This window comes from Elgaria multicarinata, chromosome 9 (assembly GCF_023053635.1).
Source record: "Elgaria multicarinata webbii isolate HBS135686 ecotype San Diego chromosome 9, rElgMul1.1.pri, whole genome shotgun sequence".
Classification (NCBI taxonomy): domain Eukaryota; kingdom Metazoa; phylum Chordata; class Lepidosauria; order Squamata; family Anguidae; genus Elgaria; species Elgaria multicarinata.
The window spans coordinates 25206898-25225780 of NC_086179.1; the positions used below are offsets into that span (position 1 = coordinate 25206898).

The 18883-nt window shown below is 46.2% G+C and overlaps 2 protein-coding genes across 3 annotated transcripts in view; both read right to left on the minus strand.

The window, feature by feature from the left end:
- Positions 1-1085: 1085 nt before the first annotated feature.
- Positions 1086-12960, minus strand: SSBP1 (single stranded DNA binding protein 1). Of its 2 annotated transcripts, none has more exons than XM_063134485.1 (7): positions 12819-12960; positions 11614-11684; positions 7064-7124; positions 6295-6435; positions 4894-4981; positions 4283-4371; positions 1086-1259 (listed from the first exon to the last, which is right to left on the minus strand). In XM_063134485.1, the coding sequence occupies exons 2-7, from the start codon at positions 11635-11637 to the stop codon at positions 1216-1218; spliced, it is 447 nt and encodes a 148-aa protein (XP_062990555.1). In that variant the 5' UTR covers positions 11638-11684; positions 12819-12960; the 3' UTR covers positions 1086-1215. The 2 variants fall into 2 exon arrangements, with proteins under 2 accessions (XP_062990555.1, XP_062990556.1); XM_063134486.1 differs by lacking the exon at positions 12819-12960 and adding an exon at positions 12770-12794.
- Positions 12961-16863: 3903 nt separating this feature from the next.
- The window catches only part of WEE2 (WEE2 oocyte meiosis inhibiting kinase), a 33823-nt gene continuing 31803 nt past the window's right edge, over positions 16864-18883 (minus strand). Inside the window, exons 10-12 of the mRNA XM_063135051.1 lie at positions 18590-18760; positions 18368-18510; positions 16864-17661 (exon numbers count right to left, since the gene is read on the minus strand). Coding sequence (XP_062991121.1) covers positions 17496-17661; positions 18368-18510; positions 18590-18760 — 480 coding nt within the window. The 3' untranslated portion in view covers positions 16864-17495. The remainder of the gene's footprint in view (positions 17662-18367; positions 18511-18589; positions 18761-18883) is intronic.

Consider the following 18883-nt stretch of genomic DNA (forward strand, 5'->3'; position numbering starts at 1 on the left):
TCCCACCCATGTTCCCCAGCAAATTTAGAGAACATGCTAGGTTTTCAACGGTTCAGGTTGTGCAAAGCACAGAGTACTGATCAGGCAAGCACTTGATTGGGGGGAGGGGGGAATGGGGCACAGTCCTTGGACATAGGAAGCTGCCTTATACAGAGAGAGACCACTGGCCCACCTATCCCACTGCAGTTTGCACCGACTGGCAGCAGCTCTCCAAGGCTTCAGGAAGAGAGAAAACTTTCCCAGTTGTGCTGCCATATCCTTTTATTGTTGCTGCTTTTAATGTAATTCTTTTGATGTGTTTTTCCCATTGGTTTTAATTGTATTTGCTTTCATTAAGTATGGGTCCCGAGAGCTTTAGTTATACTGAAAACAACAAATAAATAAATGAAGCTGAATATTTGACAGCATTTTTTTTCCAGCTTGAAAGAGGATCTTTGGGCAGGAGCAAAAGGTTTCACAACACCTCACCCCTGGTCACCTTCATTATCTCTTCTTTGTTACCCATTTGTTTTCCTGGCAGTGGCGGTAACCATGCTGCTTGGTGCTCTTTTCCATTTTGTTTTGCACAACACAAATGCTAGAGTGAGAGCAGGAAGCTCTCACTCTCACTTGGCTTTGAGACACCATCATAAAGTCAACTCAGAGTGAAGGCAATGGTTCCAGCCGGAGCAAATTAAGGGAAATATTTCACCTCTATTCACAAACCCAACACAACAACACTTTTAAGAGTCTACAACCGTTCTCTGCTTTCCCCAGTGCCAGATTCTGGCCACAAAACCAAGAGCCCACCTAGTACATAGAAGTGACTATTTACAACACCAGTGGACTTTACAACAACGGTGCTATCAAATGTGGCTCTAAGCCCTGCTCGTTCTTCATAGCCACACCCCTCATATAAACCACTCACACAGCATTAAGGAGTAGCCATGATAGAGAAGTGAAAAATAAGTCACATTTCTCCCGCCCCCCCCTTGCAAAGTAACTCCGGCTTTGCTTAGGAAGTGAAACACACAGGTGACAAAAGCCAAAATAAAAAGACACACACATACACACACACACACCTCAAAATAAGCCCACAACACTCACACGTTTTCCCAAATGTGTACAAAAGGGTAGTTTTAATCTTGGTAAAGAAACTATAGGCAGAGACATGATTGCAGAATTAGGAATCACTACAAAAACGAGAAGCAACAGACGAAGCCAGACTTCAAAAACTCATTCCTTTTCTCTTGGAAAGTCGCTCAGGAAAATAATGTTATCTGGAAGGGGGGGAAATGGGGGAGGGACAGAGAAAGAGAAGAAGGAAGTAGTCACACATTTGAACGTAAACAGACACAAGAAACCAAGGAGTGTATGGAGGCTCCATTTCTTTTCTTTTTTTACCCCCAGGAGGGTGGAATTTCGGGGGTGGGGGGGAGACAGGTGTTGGGAAAGTTTAACACACACCCTCAGAGTGCCACGGTCCTGATCTGAACTGGGGCCACATGAAGCAAAACTATCACATGTAGATACACTATGCACGATTAGATTGGCCGCGAATGAGACTATTATGGCTTCATCGTTCCCTGTAGTCTGGTTGGCAGTGATTCTCCAAGCTCACAGACAGAGGCTTTTTCCCAGCCTTGAGATCATTTTAGCTGGAGATGCCTGAAATGAACCTGGAACCGTCCGCAAGGCAGGCGTGAGCTCTGCAGGGACAGCCCTACCGTTGGGCAAAGCAAAGCAGAGGCCTCGGGCGATAGATGCTGAGGGAGTGGCACTGAGACGTTGGGAGGACAGAGCTAGAGATCTTAAACAGCCTCCCCTGTACCTCTGAAGCTATCTAGCTGTGGTGTGGTGTGTGGGGATAAATACTATCTCATCGTTTTGACTAATACTGTGGCTATCTTCTGTATGTAGGAAGTGTGTGTGTGTGTGTGTGTGTGTGTGTCTTTTAGGGTGTAAGACAAGCTATAAGTCTAAATTTGAAGCAGGGGAAAAGATTCACAGGTACTCTGTGCTGAATCCACTGAAATCCACAGGCTGAGCTGTGCCTACCTCTTCATGGGATCAGGACATTAACCTCTTGCCTGAAGACCATTAACTATTCCTTTCTGCCTCCCTCCTGAAGTTTGGCTACATGTCTGAGCAGGGGACTGTAATATTTATTGTTCGTATCTGCAAGGATGTTATTAATGCCATTCATCTCCAGCTCTGCTAGCATAAAGACAAGCACGTCCCTCTTTTCCTTCCGCTCTCTGCATCTCAAGGGGCCCCGTGCATTCCCAATATGGTTACAGAGACAGAACTGAGTAGCTACTAGACTGTATCTGTTCAACAAATGGGGAACAGTCATTATTGCTCTTCTGTCCCAGTAGCTCTGGGGCCATCTGCCTTGCAGCCTCTTGCACTTCTGCACTCCATCTTAAGGCTGCTACGAATGGTAAATTTACGGGCATTGACATTATTACCCGGCTCTCTCTCTCTCTCCCTCCCTCCCTCCCTCCCTCCCTGCTTTGTTTCATTTAGCATTCAGCCTGAAGAACAGTCCCAAAGATCTCAAAGACCCTGTTCAGACGACACGCAAAGGCATGGTGGTTAAGGCTCTTGAGCTAAATATTATGGCTTAGCGTGTCATGTGAACCAATCCTAACCATGGTGGCTACATAACCATGGTTTAAGCATACTCACCATTTGCTGCAAAAGGGTTAGCAACCTAACAATAGCTTACCGTGTTGTCTGAACAGGCCCAAAAGCTTGCTCATAGCTTTGTGACATTTTGGTTAGTCCTAATAAAGCAGGGGTGTTGAAACCCAGGACCAGGGGCTGGATCCAGTCCACTGGAGTGCCCCAGATGGCTCCGCCCCTTTACCCTGGCTCCACCCACCCCTGGAATGGAGAACCTAAGAGCTTCTCCAAAACTGAACGTGGCCTCGGATTGAAGGAAGTTCAACATTCTTTCATTGAAGGCATTACCATACCGTACTTATTGGATTAACACTCCAGAAGGCTATCAAATGGCTACTAGCCCTGATGGATATGTGCCACCTCCAGTATCCGAGGCAGTAAGCCTGTGTGCACCAGTTGCTGGGGAACACGGGTGGGAAGATGCTGTTATACCATGTCCTACTTTGCTGGTCCCTAGTCAACAGCTGGTTGGCCACTGTGTGAACAGAGTGCTGGACTACATGGACCCTCTGTTTGATCCAGCATCAGGGCTCTTCTCATGTTACTGCCCTTTGCCAGTGTGTTATTTCTCCTTTCCCCTCCGCTTTATTTCATTATTATTTTTAAACCAACTCCTTCTCCTCCCCAAGATGTTTTCAAAAGTCTCTTGTAACAAGACTGCGGATACAGAATGCAGAAAACCTGTCATCAGTGGCCCAGCCAGACAGGCAAGTATTTCCTGCTGAATTCTTGAATCGGAACGTTGAGGCATAGCTCCCATTCATCCAGAGAGCAAACACAACAACCTGATTGGCCTCTGCCAGAACAGAGGAAGCAAGCAAACGCTCACCAGCTATAGCTTACAAGCATATGTTAGGGCAGCCTGGTGCATCTCCCTACATGCTGGACTACAACACCCACCATTCCTAGCCGGCATGGCCATTCTGACTGGGGATGATGGAGATTGTAGGCCAACAAATCAGGAGGGAGGTTGGGGAACCAGTCTTAGGAAGTCTGTGCTCCCCCACCCCACCCAGCTCTTTTTGTGAATGGTGCCCAGCAGTGACACCTAGTGGCCCAGGCTAAGAATGAAGCCCTATGAAGAGAGACTGAAAGAACTGGGCATGTTTAGCCTGGAGAAGAGAAGATTGAGGGGAGACATGAAAGCACTCTTCAAATACTTAAAAGGTTGTCACACAGAGGAGGGCCAGGATCTCTTCTCGATCCTCCCAGAGTGCAGGACACGGAATAACGGGCTCAAGTTAAAGGAAGCCAGATTCCGGCTGGACATCAGGAAAAACTTCCTGACTGTTAGAGCAGTGCGACGGTGGAATCAGTTACCTAGGGAGGTTGTGGGCTCTCCCACACTAGAGGCATTCAAGAGGCAGTTGGACAACCATCTGTCAGGGATGCTTTAGGGTGGATTCCTGCATTGAGCAGGGGGTTGGACTCGATGGCCTTATAGGCCCCTTCCAACTCTGCTATTCTATGATTCTATGAATGGAAGGTGTTTACACAGTTCTATCTAAATCCAGCACATGGCTCAGAGCAGAAAAACAAGCGCGGACGTCTGGGCAGTGCTATATCCCTCTCCCCCTCACAACCCTGCCAGCTTTGGCACCCAAAAGCTTTTTACCTGCGATGACTGTTGTGGCTTGCCGCCTCACGTTGTTTTTATCTACGTATTCGCCGTAGTCGATCTTCCCTTCCACGTAGATCCGAGCGCTGCCGGGAGTCAAGCACAGACAAGGAGCAGACTCATGGCACCATTTGCTTTCAATTCTGAGCTTACGGCCTTATGATTAAATCAGGGCTTTAAGTGCTGCCATTAACAGATGCTGCTCGTTGGTTCATTCATCAAATCACAGACGGTTAGAGGGAAAGGAAGGTTTTGAGAGACTACTGGTAAGGCAGACACTCAGGCCTTTGAGTGATGCTACGTCAGCAGCACTATTGGGAATCTACAGGCATCGCCACGAGTTTAACTAGAAACCAGCCCATTGACAGTACAAAACTACACAGAGCAGGAAATGCAAACAAAGTAATAATCCCCTATTTTGGCCAACCAACGTGTTGGCAGACAAATTGGTTTCGTGTAGAGATCAGCTGACACAAGGCAATGCCATACAGGAAACTACCATTCGGCATTGCTTCGGATAACCAAAATTTCTAACAAGCTCTCACATGTGTGAAGGGCCTGGTACTATTAGAGAGTTCTGCCCACAGGCAAGCCCCGATTCCACTCACCCTTTCTTCACGTATTGATAAGCCACATCTCTCAGCCCTGGCCTGAACACAGAGATCCGGTGCCATGTGGTCTTCTGCGTAATATCACCTGGGTCCAATGAAAACAGAATAGGTGACAAGAGCTCCCATAGGCTCCTGGTCTTATCCAGAGAGTGGCTTAAAGCTTCTCACAAGTGGTGTGTGGCCAAAATCCTATCACACTCTCTTGCAACGCACGAGGGGGCTGTGAGGTCATGCTCTCCCACTGGCCTTGCATTCAGCAGCCACAGGAAGGGGTTGTAGGTTAGCACTGACGTTGATGCACAGAGCTACTCCAGGCAATGGGGGTGCAGGTTCCCTCTTCGCATGGAGGAGTTCTATGAACACGAATCAGTGTGTGCGTAGAGCCTTCTTAAGGCTACCAGGCGGGTGGCTGCTGGGGGGAGGGAGTGGCTACCAGCGCATGCACTGGGTTGGTGGGCATGGAGTTGTCAGGTGATGGGGAAAGGGGAAGTCTGGCCTGGAGAAGGCATGGCTAAAATAGCACATCATGAGCAAGGACACCAAGACTCAGAGAACAGGAAGCTGATCTTCAACACAGGAAGCAGCAATGGCAGCAGTCACAGAGGCAGGAATAGGATAAGAGGGGCCAAAGGCAGTGAAGAGCAAAGAGGGAGACAGGGAAGGAGGAGGAGTCAGGGAACTGACTCTCAGCCCAACGTACCTCACAGGGTTGTTGTTGCTGTGAGGATAGTAACGGAGAGGAGGAGGATTATGTGTGCTGCCTTAGGTTCCTTGGAGGAAAAAAGGCGGGATATAAATGCAACAAACAAAGTGTAACCTGGGGCCTCGGAATCCAATGGAACTTGTAGGACCCTCTCAAAATGCCAAAGAACACCCCTGCCTGGGCCAGTTCGCTCCCAATTCCAAAGCAGAAGAAACGGAACCCTTTCTCCTTACCCGTCTGCTCCAGTGAGCTTGGGGGACTACACTTGGAGTGGAAGTGTGAGAGGTAAGACATGATACATGTAAGACATTGGCATTATTTATTTATTTTAACTTTTGTGATTACATTTATATCTTCCAAGGAACCCAAGACGGCTTACACGGTCCTCCTCCTCTCCATTTTATCCTCACAACAACCCTGTGAGGTAGGAGAAGTTGAGAGCCAATGACTGGCTGGAAGTCACCCAGTGAGCTTCCATGGCCAAGTGGGGACTAGAACCTGGATCTCCCAAGATCCAGTCCAACCCTCTAACCGCTACACCACACTGGTTCTCGCTATAACATAGACTTTGCTTAAACTACGCAGCACCGAAGGGGACGAGACACTTGCCTAAGTCAATTTAGTGCCAGGACACACCCCAAACGTATCGCATTTACACTATTACGCCCCCCTCCCCCACAGCCATACCCGCTCACCTGCTTGGAGTGCTTCACTTTCTCCCGACCGCCACATCTCATTGGTTGCAAGGCTGAAAATGGTGACAGGATTTTTCCCTTCCACTTGCCTCATGACAGGATCCTGTCCTACACGGCCGAGCAGCTGGATACGGTTCAACGCTTAAAAATGAGAAGAAAAGAACACCCGACAGAGACAACATATTTGTGTGAGGTAAATTAGAAGCCAATTTGATCAAAGGCAGAGGCGGGAAATTTCGGAGAGGTTCGGGGGGGGGAGGCATTTTAGTGGCTGGTGGGGCTGAAGGCAAAGGAGGCAGTGGGGAAAACACAAAAAATACCAGGATATTTCAGCTGAAAGCACTTATTTATGGAAAGGAAGACAGGGGTCCTGTATCTTTAACTGTTGTAGAGAAAAGCGAATTGCAGCAGGTGCCATTTGTATGCATGCAGTGCCTGGTGAAATCCCTTCTTCATCACAGTAGTTAAAGCTGCAGGAGTTATACTAGAGTGACCAGATACAAAAGAGGGCAGGGCTACTGCAGCTTGGGTGGGGTGGGGCCAGGGGAAGATCTGTGTGCCTATCCAGGGAACCCCAGGAGGCTGCATGGAGATCCCAAGCAGGCTAAATTTCCCCGCCTTCCCCAGACCGTAGGTTATCCATTCATGGTCAAAGGTGACCAAATTTCATCAGCGCTAAAGACAGTGAAATCGACTGACAGGTTGATCCGGCATGGACTGTGCGTGGCCTTTGGAAGCTGCCCGCCCTGTCTCCAGAAAAGCTACTTACATCTTTCGAGGACGCTGGGCATCACTGACTCAGACTGATGCCTCACGGACTGACGCAATATCTAGAGAAAGAAAACAGAGGGCGAAAGCAGTCAGGTAGGCCTTGCCTGCCTGCATCATTCCAATAACAGCAATGGTGCTGAGAGGCTCAGGGGTGGATGGGTGGGGATCCCCAGAAGGCCTCACCACCTTCCCCCGCCACATTCACACATCAGTGGAGGCTAGCAGCTCCAATGTCAGTGAGGCAGTGAATCCACGCCAGGTTTCAGTCAGAATTCTAAATCATAGAATAGTAGAATTGGAAGGGGCCTATAAGGCCATTGAGTCCAACTCCCTGTTCAATGCAGGAATCCACCTTAAAGGCTTAAAGTCTGCCTGACAGACAGCTGTCCAGCTGCCTCTTGAAGGCCTCTGGTGTGGGAGAGCCCACGACCTCCCAAGGTCATTGGTTCCATTGTCATACTATAATGCTTCACACTTTGGATAGCTCCTTTAGACTTCTGACTAAAACCAGGAATGGATTCACCGGCCCACTGACATCGGAGCCACCAGCTTCTACTGTTGCACACGCGGATCACTTGGTGGCATCCCAGCTTTTGCGCTGTTTTGTTTTCCCCTATTCTAAAAGGCTGAAATGACTCTCCTAAGGCTTCATTACTGGCAGTAAGGGTTTTAAGGAACAATATGCTGATCCTATTGGTATTTTGGGCCTGACTCCTTTTGCCTTTGGCTCCATCCTTTTGCCTTTACCCCGACCATCACTGGAATGTGCTACTCTGAAATGGAATGTGTGAAGGAAGGGTGGGGTCCACCCAACCTCCCTGCAAGGTAGGCTCTGGACCAAACACCAGGTAACCCAGATCCTTACCTCCCTAACCCCGTACCAAGACAGTATTAGCCAGCCCTTTGAAGAATAACCACACACACCACAAGCTAAGGACTGAAGCAGTTTATTTACACACACTAAATCTAACACGTAATGCCCCAGGGAATGCAGATGGAAGGAAAAGAGAAGGGGGGAATGGGGAAAGAGGGTTTGAGGTAGAATTTAAGTGCAGTCAAACACCAATCAACCACTTAAAACATTAACCCACCATAAATCATGCCACAAAGGCGACTGGCCTTCCCTGGAGTGTCCAGGCACTTAAAACACAAAAAAACCCTTTCTAAAACCGAGCCATAACCCAGCTCACTGGGGATCTCCCGTTCCACACACGTGTAGTTCCAGAGAAGATGGCTGGCCCCTGGTTACCCACTCCTTTATCACTTTTTGCATCTGGCAGTACCATGACCCGTGTCAACCAATCAATCCCCAGCCCCACTCAGATGTCCAAAAAAAGGAGAGGAACCGTACTGTGAAAACGCTGTGGAACTGTCTGAGTGTAATGAATAGGTCAATAAAAAGTTCTACTACGGTATTAAAGGCAAAACTGAAGTACTTTGGCCACATAATGAGAAGACAGGATACCCTGGAGAAGAGGCTGATGCTAGGGAAAGTGGAAAGCAAAAGGAAGAGGGGCCATGCAATGACACCATTAGATTTAGCAATTCCTCCTTTACAAATACATGATCAGAGTATCATTAACACTTCAGAAAGGTGCAGATAAGTGTAACACCACAATTAACATAGAGATGTTGTTGTTCCTTCGTGACTTCATGGACCAGCCCATGCCAGAGCTTCCATCATATATCTTACTGTATACAGTCGATGAAGATACAACAATATGAAACAATGATCACATACTATCAATACTGCATAGAAAAAATAAAACACATAAATCCTAAAAAATAAATCACAAAAATCCTACACTCTACAACATATACCACACACCCACAACATATGCAATGTAAGTCAGCATTCAATAGTTGTGCTATACAGGTGGTGAACCTGATTGTTTAACCTGGATGATATGTTAATTGTGGTGTTACACTTATCTGCACCTTTCTGAAGTGTTAATGATACTCTGATCATGTATTTGTTAAAGAGGAGTTGCTAAATCTAATGGTGTCATTGTATTTGAATACACATTCATTTACATCATTGTAGAACCGTTTATTGACTTATTCATTACACTCAGACAGTTCTTTGATGCTTGGATCCTTTCCACAGCGCAGCCACTCAGATGTCCAGCTCCCTCCTCCCTTGCGAAGGGTGCCTTCCCCATCAGGCCATTTTCCCACGAGTCAACTCAACTCCCTATTAGCCCGACCTTGAGCCAGTCTGATAACTTCCCAGGTGTTGTTGTCAGGGGGAGAGTGTTCGACTTAACAAGCTGTTTTCCCAGAGCTGGACCTTGAAGGCTGTTCTCACCAACTTCCCCCCTCCCTCCCCATTAGGAGGTCTGACCAAATCTGAGCAAGACTGCAGCCATCTTGGCTGGTCTTCACAGAATGTTCCTCAGGCTTCGAGAATATCTGTAATCCCTACAGAACAGTCTTTCTAGTAGGAACTGCCCCTTCGCCGGAGAACAAACTGGGGGTGCAAATGGTCCGGAGTATATCTTTGCTCTCACTCTGCTTTCCCCACCCTGGCACCTTCCAGATGTTTTGGACTCAAATTCCCATCAGCCCCAGCCAGCACAGCCAATAGCCAGGAATCCTGGGAGTTGTAATCCAAAGCATCTGGAAGGCCCTGGGTTAAAGACAGCTGGCCTAGCTGTTTGCATAGTCAGATGTTCGCTGCCAAGCACCAGCTGCACTAACAGCTACGTACGTTTACAATCGCCAACAAACAAGATTCCAGAAAGGCTCAGCTCCAACAGGGACTCTCAGAATATGGGGAAGCCAGCCTCTAAAATGGCAGGAAGGGCAAGGGCCTGCTGAGAGGCAGCCAGGCAGGAAGGCAGAGACTTTAGAGCACCCATGCTTTCTGAGATGCAAGGTCCAAACCACCTCCTCCATGTTTCCATCAGGTTGCGCATAGAACTCTTTTGCCAGCAGCACTTCAGCTCCCAAGGTCATAAAAACAGAGCAACGAGCTGACTGCTTTTGTAAACATGAAAGTAGGCCGAAACTCACATCTTCACACAAAATGGTGCACATCAGTGAGTTGAACACTGCAAAGCGCACGCACACCAACCTCAGAGCTTTGGTTCAGCAGAGGACTTTTCCCCCCATTCCTCTGGGCCTCTTTCAAGTTTCACACCTCATTTCCCAAGGTTCCCTGCTTCTGTTGGTCAGTTGACTTCTCAGATCCCTGTCATTCCACAGGCCCCGTTCCCTCTGGGAGAGTCTGGGCAATCCTGCCTTTCCCATTGACTAGAAAAGCTCAGTTGAAGAGAAGGAGGCAGGAGGTGGAGGGCAGCAGCCCAATAAGCAAAAGTCTCCCTCAGAGACCAAATACATTTTAGTAAAAAAACAGGAGGGAGAATATTCCCAAGTGCCTGAAAATGCTTCATTAAGTCCAACACATTTTGGAATGGTATTTCCTTCCTGAGGGGCCATTCATCTTTCTCTATGAATATTTTGAAACATCTTATCAATGTTATCTCTGTTTCAAACTACTTGATGTACTACTCTTTTCTTAAGTAGCCCAGAACAGAGGAAGTTACCGGTAAGATTCTCCAAATTATTTGCAGAGAGGCTCCTGTGAAAGGTAAGTTCTTTCCAGAATGCAACAGGCTTATTAAGGCATTTTCAGGCACTCGAGAATATCTTCTGTCCCATTTCTTTTTTTCCTTTTTTAAAAACATAATTCCTGCCATTCCCTCTCATTTGATTCCCTCCAGTCCCAAATATATTTTAGAACAGCCTTTAGACACTACCATGTTGCTTGGGTTCCTTTTTTCTTTACATGAATCCTGAGAGCCACCAATATGAGTCAGGTGCAAAATGGCGGCTCAAAGAGTGGATCCGATTATGTACTGCATCCCCCACGAGCTGCACGCTGGAATGACTTGTGTATAAAAGTACAAAGTTGTACACCTGAGTTGTCAATTTTTTTAAAAAAAAAACTTTACTTTTCTTTCACCCAGTACGTATACTTGAAAAAAAAACAGCCAGAAGTTATATGTCTTTTAATAACTACATAAGAGGCAAAACAAGTCAAGCGGGGCGAAGAATGGATGGAAAAAGCTTCACCTGTTGATTTCTGCCTGTCATGCAGTTGGTTTAAAAGACAGAGCTTCCGACCACAAAAAAGAAAAGCATTTCTAGGTTTACTGAGAAAGGCACAGAACTCTATGGTGACCCCTTTGAACCCAAAGTCAATCTTTCATTTCCATTCTCCTCCTTGCTGTCCAGATCCCTTTTCCAAATTTCTCTACTATTTTTCCCCAAAGTACATTAGAGGGAACCTAATCCAGCCTTGCCCAACTTGGCACCTTCCAGATGTGTTGGACTACAACTCCCATAATCCCCAAACAGGATGGCCTGTGCTGACTGGGGCTGATCTGAGTTGTAATTCAACACATCTGGAGAACAACCAGGATGGGAAGGCTACAGATAGCCCAATAACGTAAAGATAATCACAAGCGACTTCAACTCCTCATTAATACACCAGCAGAATCCACTGTTTAAAAAAAACTGTAGCTAAAGGAAATAGATTGTTACCTGCAGTAGCGGCCTGCACAACATTCTGGCTGTTTTCTTTCAATTCTGTTTAGGGAGCTTTTCTAGTTGCTCTGAAAGAGAAAACACCACTATTAAAACAATCCGTAGTTACCAGCTGTCCGATGGCATGTGACTTTCATTTTTGCATGTTGTTCCACAGAACAGAAACTTGGAAACAAAAACAAAGCATAGGGATTGAGTGGGGAAAAGAAACAAAAAGTTGAAAGAAGGAATAGTGGCAAGAAATAGTGCAACTTTCCAAAGAAGACGTTACATACAGGGGTGGCTGCCTTCACACAAAACAGCGAGCCAGAATCCTAACGTATTGTTCATGAGCAAGAGTGCCCAGGGTATGGCACAAATATGTTTCATTTGAAACTGCTCTTTCTTCCATGAGTGTTAAGTGGCACACGAAACATAGTGCCACAGTCACACAAAACAGGAAGCCAGAATCCTGGCTCATCTCACCAGCAAAGAAAAAAATGCTTAATGTTGCATCCGAACCAAACTCCTGGCTTGCTGCTCCCAAACAATCCAGAAGTTCTAAGTCAATGCTAAACCCTGGCTTGTTAGGGGAGTGACAGACCAAGAGTCCTAATTCAGATGCAACATTCAGCTTTTTCCTCTTGGGAAGTTCCTCGTTCATGAAACTGCTCCCGCCAGGAGGAGGGCCCGAAGGAGCAATCAGGGCACAATCGTATGCATGTTTACATGGGAAAAGAAGTCCTACAACTCCCAGCATTCCCTAGCAAGCATGGCCGGCAGGAGAACGCTTGGGAGCTGTAGCACTTTTCTCTGCCAAAACATGCATGGGATTAACGGTGCCACAAATCTCTCCGTTGCTTGTCGGTAAACAGGCCGCACGCGCTCCACGAAGCTCAGGCCGGAGATGCAAAAGGTCAGCACCAAGTAGAATTGCCTGAAGCAGCCTCCGCCACCCCGCCTCCCTCAACCATATTAGACTAGGCTTGCTGGGGATGGTGGGACTTGTAGTCCAACGCTTTTGGAAGACACCGGGTTGCGGGCAACGCTGAGCTAAGGACTTCTGACTGCGCCTTGGGGCTCCTTTGGAAAAATTTGCAGGCAGGCACGGCAGTGTAAGGGAAGTGTTAGGAAGATGCAGGAGATGCTAGTAGGAAGGCATCTGCCAACTTACTCACAGCTTCGCCGCCGGCTCCTCCGCCCTCCACCCAAACGGAGCTTACCTAACAAGCACCTCCGATCGGGCTCCCACGTGGCGCTGCGTAGATTTCCTCCCCTGCCCCAGCAGCGATCATAGAGATAAGCAAAGTTCCAAAGCACGCATCGACGCAAGCCCTACCTACACTTCCGGTCTCGCATCGAACCGTTACCCCCCCCACACCTTTCAAGGGCGATAAGGGAAGAGGTTCACCATAGAGATGCCAATGACAGAGCGACGCCATTCCGCTCTCGTAGAGAACCGGAAGTTTTGGCTCTGCCTCAGCTCTCTCTTCCCGCCCCCCGCCCCCCAAACCCGGTATTTTCCATCTCTACAGACTTTTGATTAGACTGGTAGTTTCCTGCTGCAATAGAACTATTGTTTTCCCCTACCCTGGGAAGCGAAAGCTGCTCACAGAAATCTTTGGAGAATATTCCGGATTGCTGTGATGGCACATCAATACCTCCCCTTCCAAAATAAACAAGTTCCTGCTCTTTCGCATCCGGGTCCTATTTTGTATGAGCATTTAAGTATAAATTCGGTGTCTTTCGAAATTTAGGGCGAGATCCTTGCATAGTTATGACAGAAATAAGTCCTACAATTTCTAGACATTTTCCTAGTAAACAACTGAATAATGAATAGAGCATGATTCTATACGTCCTACAACTCCCAGCATGCCTTAGCCAGCCTATCTGGCTGGGGAATGCTGGGAGTTGTAGGACTTTTCCCTGTCTAAACATGCATAGGACGGCGCGTTAAAAGTGCAAGGCGACTTCAGGCAGATGAATAAAGCGCAGGACTCCTGTTTGCAATTGAGCACTTTCTTCGAGCTGGGGTGCAATTTAACTCGATTGCTGCAAGCTGGGAATTGTTCTGATGGGAAATATTCGGCTGGAAATGCAAAGCAGGCTCAGCTCCTCTATCCTGCAATTAAAAACACTGGACTAGATTGATTGCAGAACTCGTGGAAGCCACTTGCTCAGCCAGCCTACGATAGGAGACTTGACCCTGAGACAGGCATGGGCCGGGCTGGTCTTTAAACGTTAAGACGTCTCTTGAAAAATGTAAATTTCACACTAATTTATTCATTTATTATGTTTCGATTCCACTCAATAGCTGAAGCTCTCTAAGGTTTTTCTGGTTAAGAAAAGCAGAACATCTTTGCTGGCACCATTTCTTTATGAGAGCTGAGTCATACCCAGATGTTCACAGCTGCAATAAAATCTTGGATTACTCCAGCCATTCCCAACCTCGTGCCCTCCAGATGTGATGGCAGACCAGCTATTTATTTTGTTGCTGTTGTTACTACATTTATATCCTGCTTTTCTTCCTCTTGCAAGGAACCCAAGGCGGCTTACATGGGTCTCATCCTTTCTATTTTATCCTCACAACAACCTTGTGAGGTAGGCTAGACTGAGAGTCAGTGACTGGCCCAAAGTCACCCAGTGAGCTTCATGGCCAAGGAGAGACTAGAACCCAGATCTCCCAAGTCCCAGTCTGGCACTATGTCACACTGGCATACCACACTTATATCTCTCTCTTAGGGCTTTTATTATAAACAAATTACAAATAATGTCAAAATCACAGTTTAAAATGCACTACTAAAGACAATTTCAGCAACAATAAAAGGAATACAAAAAAAATAAAATGGGGCAGCATCATGATTAAGAGAAATCCAGCATCAATAAGTGCATTTTAGGAGGCATTATACCATGTTTTCTGCCTCCTGAACTGCATAGGTGAGGGTGTTCCTGAGGGAGGGCGCCACTATTTTTAGAATAAGATCCTGGAAATCACCAGACATTAAGGAAGCAATCCCATGAACCATAGATAGCATTTGGGGTGGGGTAGGGGATAGGATACTTTGGATTCCTGGATCAGAGGTTGGAAGGCCCCATTCAGAAGATACATTAAACCATGGCTCAACCATGGTGGTTAAGACAGAAAGCCAAGCCATGTTCAGAACACACCTTAAATCATGGCTTTAACCACAGCGAATAAGGCCTTTTACTTTATTCACCATGGTTAAAGCCATGGTTTAAGGTGTCTTCTGAACAGGGCCTAAGGGATCTGACTTTGCCTATCCGAAGTCAAAAATACAACTTTGGAGAGGTCAAGGGGGCATTCTGGTTGGGTGGGGAGGGGACTGCAGAGCCCGGGTTACGCAGTATCCGAAGCAAAAAAAACCATCTAGCCAAAATGCAGAACAGGAAGTGCGGATCTCTCTGCCACATCTCTCGCTCTGCATTGGATACTTTTAAGCCTCTGAGTTCATAGGCTTACAAGCGCTGACAGTGCCATCGATAAGACTGTGCCCTAAGAAACATACCTAAAAAAAAATCACTATAATCATCTTAGCATTTTAAAAAGGAAAACTGTATAGACTTAGTTATAGGGCTCTGTTTGAAACTTGGTGATTGAATTTCATATATGAACTGCAGGACTTTAATTATTTTTAAAAACATCTATCATGGTACGGCCTTTCTGATCTTTTCAAATTTACTGAGTTGCTGTTTGACACCAGGGGGAAAACACCCACAACTGAGATTTAGTGTAAAATAAAATAAAAATAAACCAAAGTAGGAATAGTGGCAGAAAGGAGGAAGCAGAGAAGTTGTATATCTCATTATCATAACCAACACAAATATTTATCTAATATTTATATTTATCTAAGTGCCAGATAGATTCAAACTAATATATATATATATATATATATATATATATATATATATACACACACACATACATACATATATATAATTTTTCTATCCCACCTTTTTTCCTCCAAGGAACTCAAGGTGGCATACATAATCCTCCTCCTCCTCTCCATTTTATCGTCACAACAACAACCCTATGAGGTAGGTTGGGCTGAGAGTCTGTGACTGGCCCAAGGTCACCCAGTGGGTTTCCACAGCTGAGGGGGGACTAGAACCCGGATCCCCCAGCTCCTAGTCCAACACTTTAGCCACTACACCACACTGGCTCACAGTTCTATCAACAGGGCTGACCCTACCATTAGGTAGAATGAGGCAACTGCCTCAAGCAGCAGGTCAGCAATTAAAATATTTTAACTGATGTTTTCACTACACTTCATCCTTTGACTCTTATAGGTGCCCAGATTTACTTACGACTATAGCATCACATACCATGGTGTGGCCTTCTGAAGGACTGAGTACCGTTGTGCAGACCTAACACTGCACCCCATGGCATTTTCTTCCTAGTAGACATGAGTTAGCCAATGCCTGGAACAACTCCACAAGTTAGAAGATGTATCTACAAATTAGCCCCAACAGATGTGTGGACATGGCAAAAGTTGTCATCCCTCCTTTATATGATCTGAAAGAAATTCCCCTACACGTACACTTTTACATAAACAAGGTTAAAAGCTTTATTCACAGAGGTGTCACTTTTTAAATATATATATAAAGGAAAGGGAGAATAGTTCCAACAGCTAAAAACGTCAGTGCTGTCCAGCAGCTAGAAAAGTTGGGGGGAATTCATACATAAAGGAAACGTTGGAAGCTCCTTAAAGACACTGCTCTAATGGTCAAGTCTTTGTGACTGGGCTAGTCAAATGGAATCGTGGTTTTTATTCATGAAACAACGTCAGAAGTTAACACTTTGATAGGGGCATAAGATTTGCTTTATTTTATTACATAACACTTTACATAATGGAGCCCCCCCAAAATCGAGGCTTTCTAAAAGCATGTTTACCTCCCTTCCAGTGCACGTAAATCCCACCCCACCCCGTTGCAAGAAGACAGATCTTTTACATGTCTGTACATCATCCACCACCCACCACATTAAGAATAAAGCCAGTGCTCTATTCTGGACATAGAAAAACACAGCCATCAAGGCCAGGCTATATCTTACCTTCTGTTGCATATGCAAACAGAGAGATAACCTGTTTCTAAATCAGGTTATATTTTCCTCCATACCTGTGAGCAACAAAGCTATTCAAAATGTCCCTATTTCTTAGGACTTTTACAGTAAATATATTTTGCTCTGGTTACTCTCTCTGGCTCTTTCGGCAGGACGTAAAAGTTTAGCATGATGGCATAGCCTTATCCAGCCCCTTCCCCAATTGCAAGAAGAACAAGCTTAAGAAGTTTTCCTTCGAAACACTCAGCATTTCTAACTTTTATTTTTACCCCCGTGATGTACACAGAGGTCCTTAAAATAGGCCAATATAAAAGCTAGAGGAAGGAAAGAAAGTTATAAGCTGTTCTGAGAACCCAGGGGAGAAAATTGACTTCTTAGTTTAAAGCAGCAGCAGGCAAGTTGTGGCTCTCCAGATGTTTTGGCCTACAACTCCCATCAGGCCTAGCCAGCATAACCAATGGTGAGAGATGATGGGAGTTGTAGGCCAAAACATCTGGAGGGCCACAACTTGTCCACCTCTGGTTGAAAGAGAGATTATGCCAATAGTTGCCACCAAGAGTCCCCTCTGCCTATGAACTTCAGGCTTTATTGACCTCACAGCAGTGCCAGCTATGGCCCTTGAGTCCAGAGGCCGAGTGGGTGGGACAGTCTGGTCAAACAAGAGACATGATGTTGCAATGTCATGGACCACAATGATCTCGTAGCGATAGAGATTCGGCAGTCATGATGGAACAGATAAAAACAATTATGATCTCTTATTCTCCACAGGCACTTGTTGCTCTGGGATAATATGCCTTCAATAACTTGAACAGCCTGGTTCTCAATAGGCGCCAGAAGTAAAGCTAAATGACCGGGCATTTTTGCCTCCCACCAAGCGCTTCTTGCTGTTCTGATGCTTTGCACTGAATCCAGATTCTCGTAGTCGGGCACATTCCAAAGACGGGTTCTTTCTGAAGGTCTGGGCAAGACGGGCTGCTCTCAACTCCCTGAGGAAGAGTGGAGAGGTGATAACAATAACACCCCGCGGATTACAAAGGAGGGTAAGGAACGTTTCCCCAAGACTGAGCTTGCCACCGATGGCAGAGTACTTTCAAGTTTAGGGAAACAGATGCAGCGAGGAAGTGGAGCAACCTATGGACCCTTCATACCCTTTCCACAAGCAACCCACCCCACGCACAGAAGCTGATCAAACTGGCAATTGAATCTTACTTCAACACTGTCTGCCTCGACTGCACCTGAGGGCAACTTTAGAAGCTGCCGGTTTTATTTACCCCATCTTTGCCTTGTACAAGCTAATGTTCTTCTCGTCTCACCAGTTTTCCTTCTGGGGATTGAATGTTTTGTGATTGGCCACGTCCACCATGGCAGCCATTTTGTGAATGGGTAAAAAAAAAACCACTCCATGGTAGCCATTTTATGAGAGTTTTCTCAATATTTGGAATATTGAGAATCTCTCTCAATATTCTAAATTTGCCCAATGATCCAAAAAGGTTGATGACCCCTGTTTCACCCAATCCTCTCCAAAGCAACATGAATAGCCACAGTCCCCTCAGAAGCAGAGTCTAGTCATAAGCCTGAGTTGCATCTACAATACATTCTCCTTCAAGGGAGGGGTTGACTTCTAAGCCAAGTAGTCCAGTGCCTTTGTTACTTGCAACTCTTCCTCAGCTTTTGAAGAATGGTGGACATTACCTTTCTAGCATAGCAGTTTTGAACCTTTCTACATTCAGCTGCTTCTGGAGTTGGGCAGCTTTCCCAAGAGAAGGTCGAAGGACAGGGTGTTTGGTTAGCACAGTGGCCGCCGGCCTCGCGACCGGATCGGGATGAATCATTAGCTGAGGTAAAGAAAAAAAGAAATGAGGTTTTATATGACTGAAGCATTGAAATGCCCACTCTCTTCCCAAGGAAGCTCACCTCAAGCAGTTCTGTAAAGCCACGTGACAGTGGCTGAGGGATTAGTGGAAGGTTGCCTTGACGGATGTGGTGCCACATGGTATCGTTGGAGGGCAATGGCCCACAGCCTGCTGCTAGAGCAATCGTTAACGCAAGGGCAAAGATGTCTGCCTTGGGCAGATAGCAATATTGCTATGGAAGCAAAGAAGAACACTAGAGATTTTAAAACATAATCAAAGAAGTAAATACATCAGTGGAGGTGGGTGTGGCGTTACACCCCACAAGTCAATTACAAATGTATGTCTGCAGTTTGTA

Excerpts from the sequence above, each read along its gene's own strand:
- SSBP1 (XM_063134485.1), bottom strand. The coding sequence starts at position 11,637 with ATGTTGTGCAGGCCGCTACTGCAG. Across the intron at positions 6,436-7,063 it reads GCCCAGCGTCCTCGAAAGAT|CGTTGAACCGTATCCAGCTG; the intron begins GTAAGTAGCTTT and ends CTCATTTTTAAG. Across the intron at positions 4,372-4,893 it reads TATCAATACGTGAAGAAAGG|CGCTCGGATCTACGTGGAAG; the intron begins GTGAGTGGAATC and ends GACTCCCGGCAG.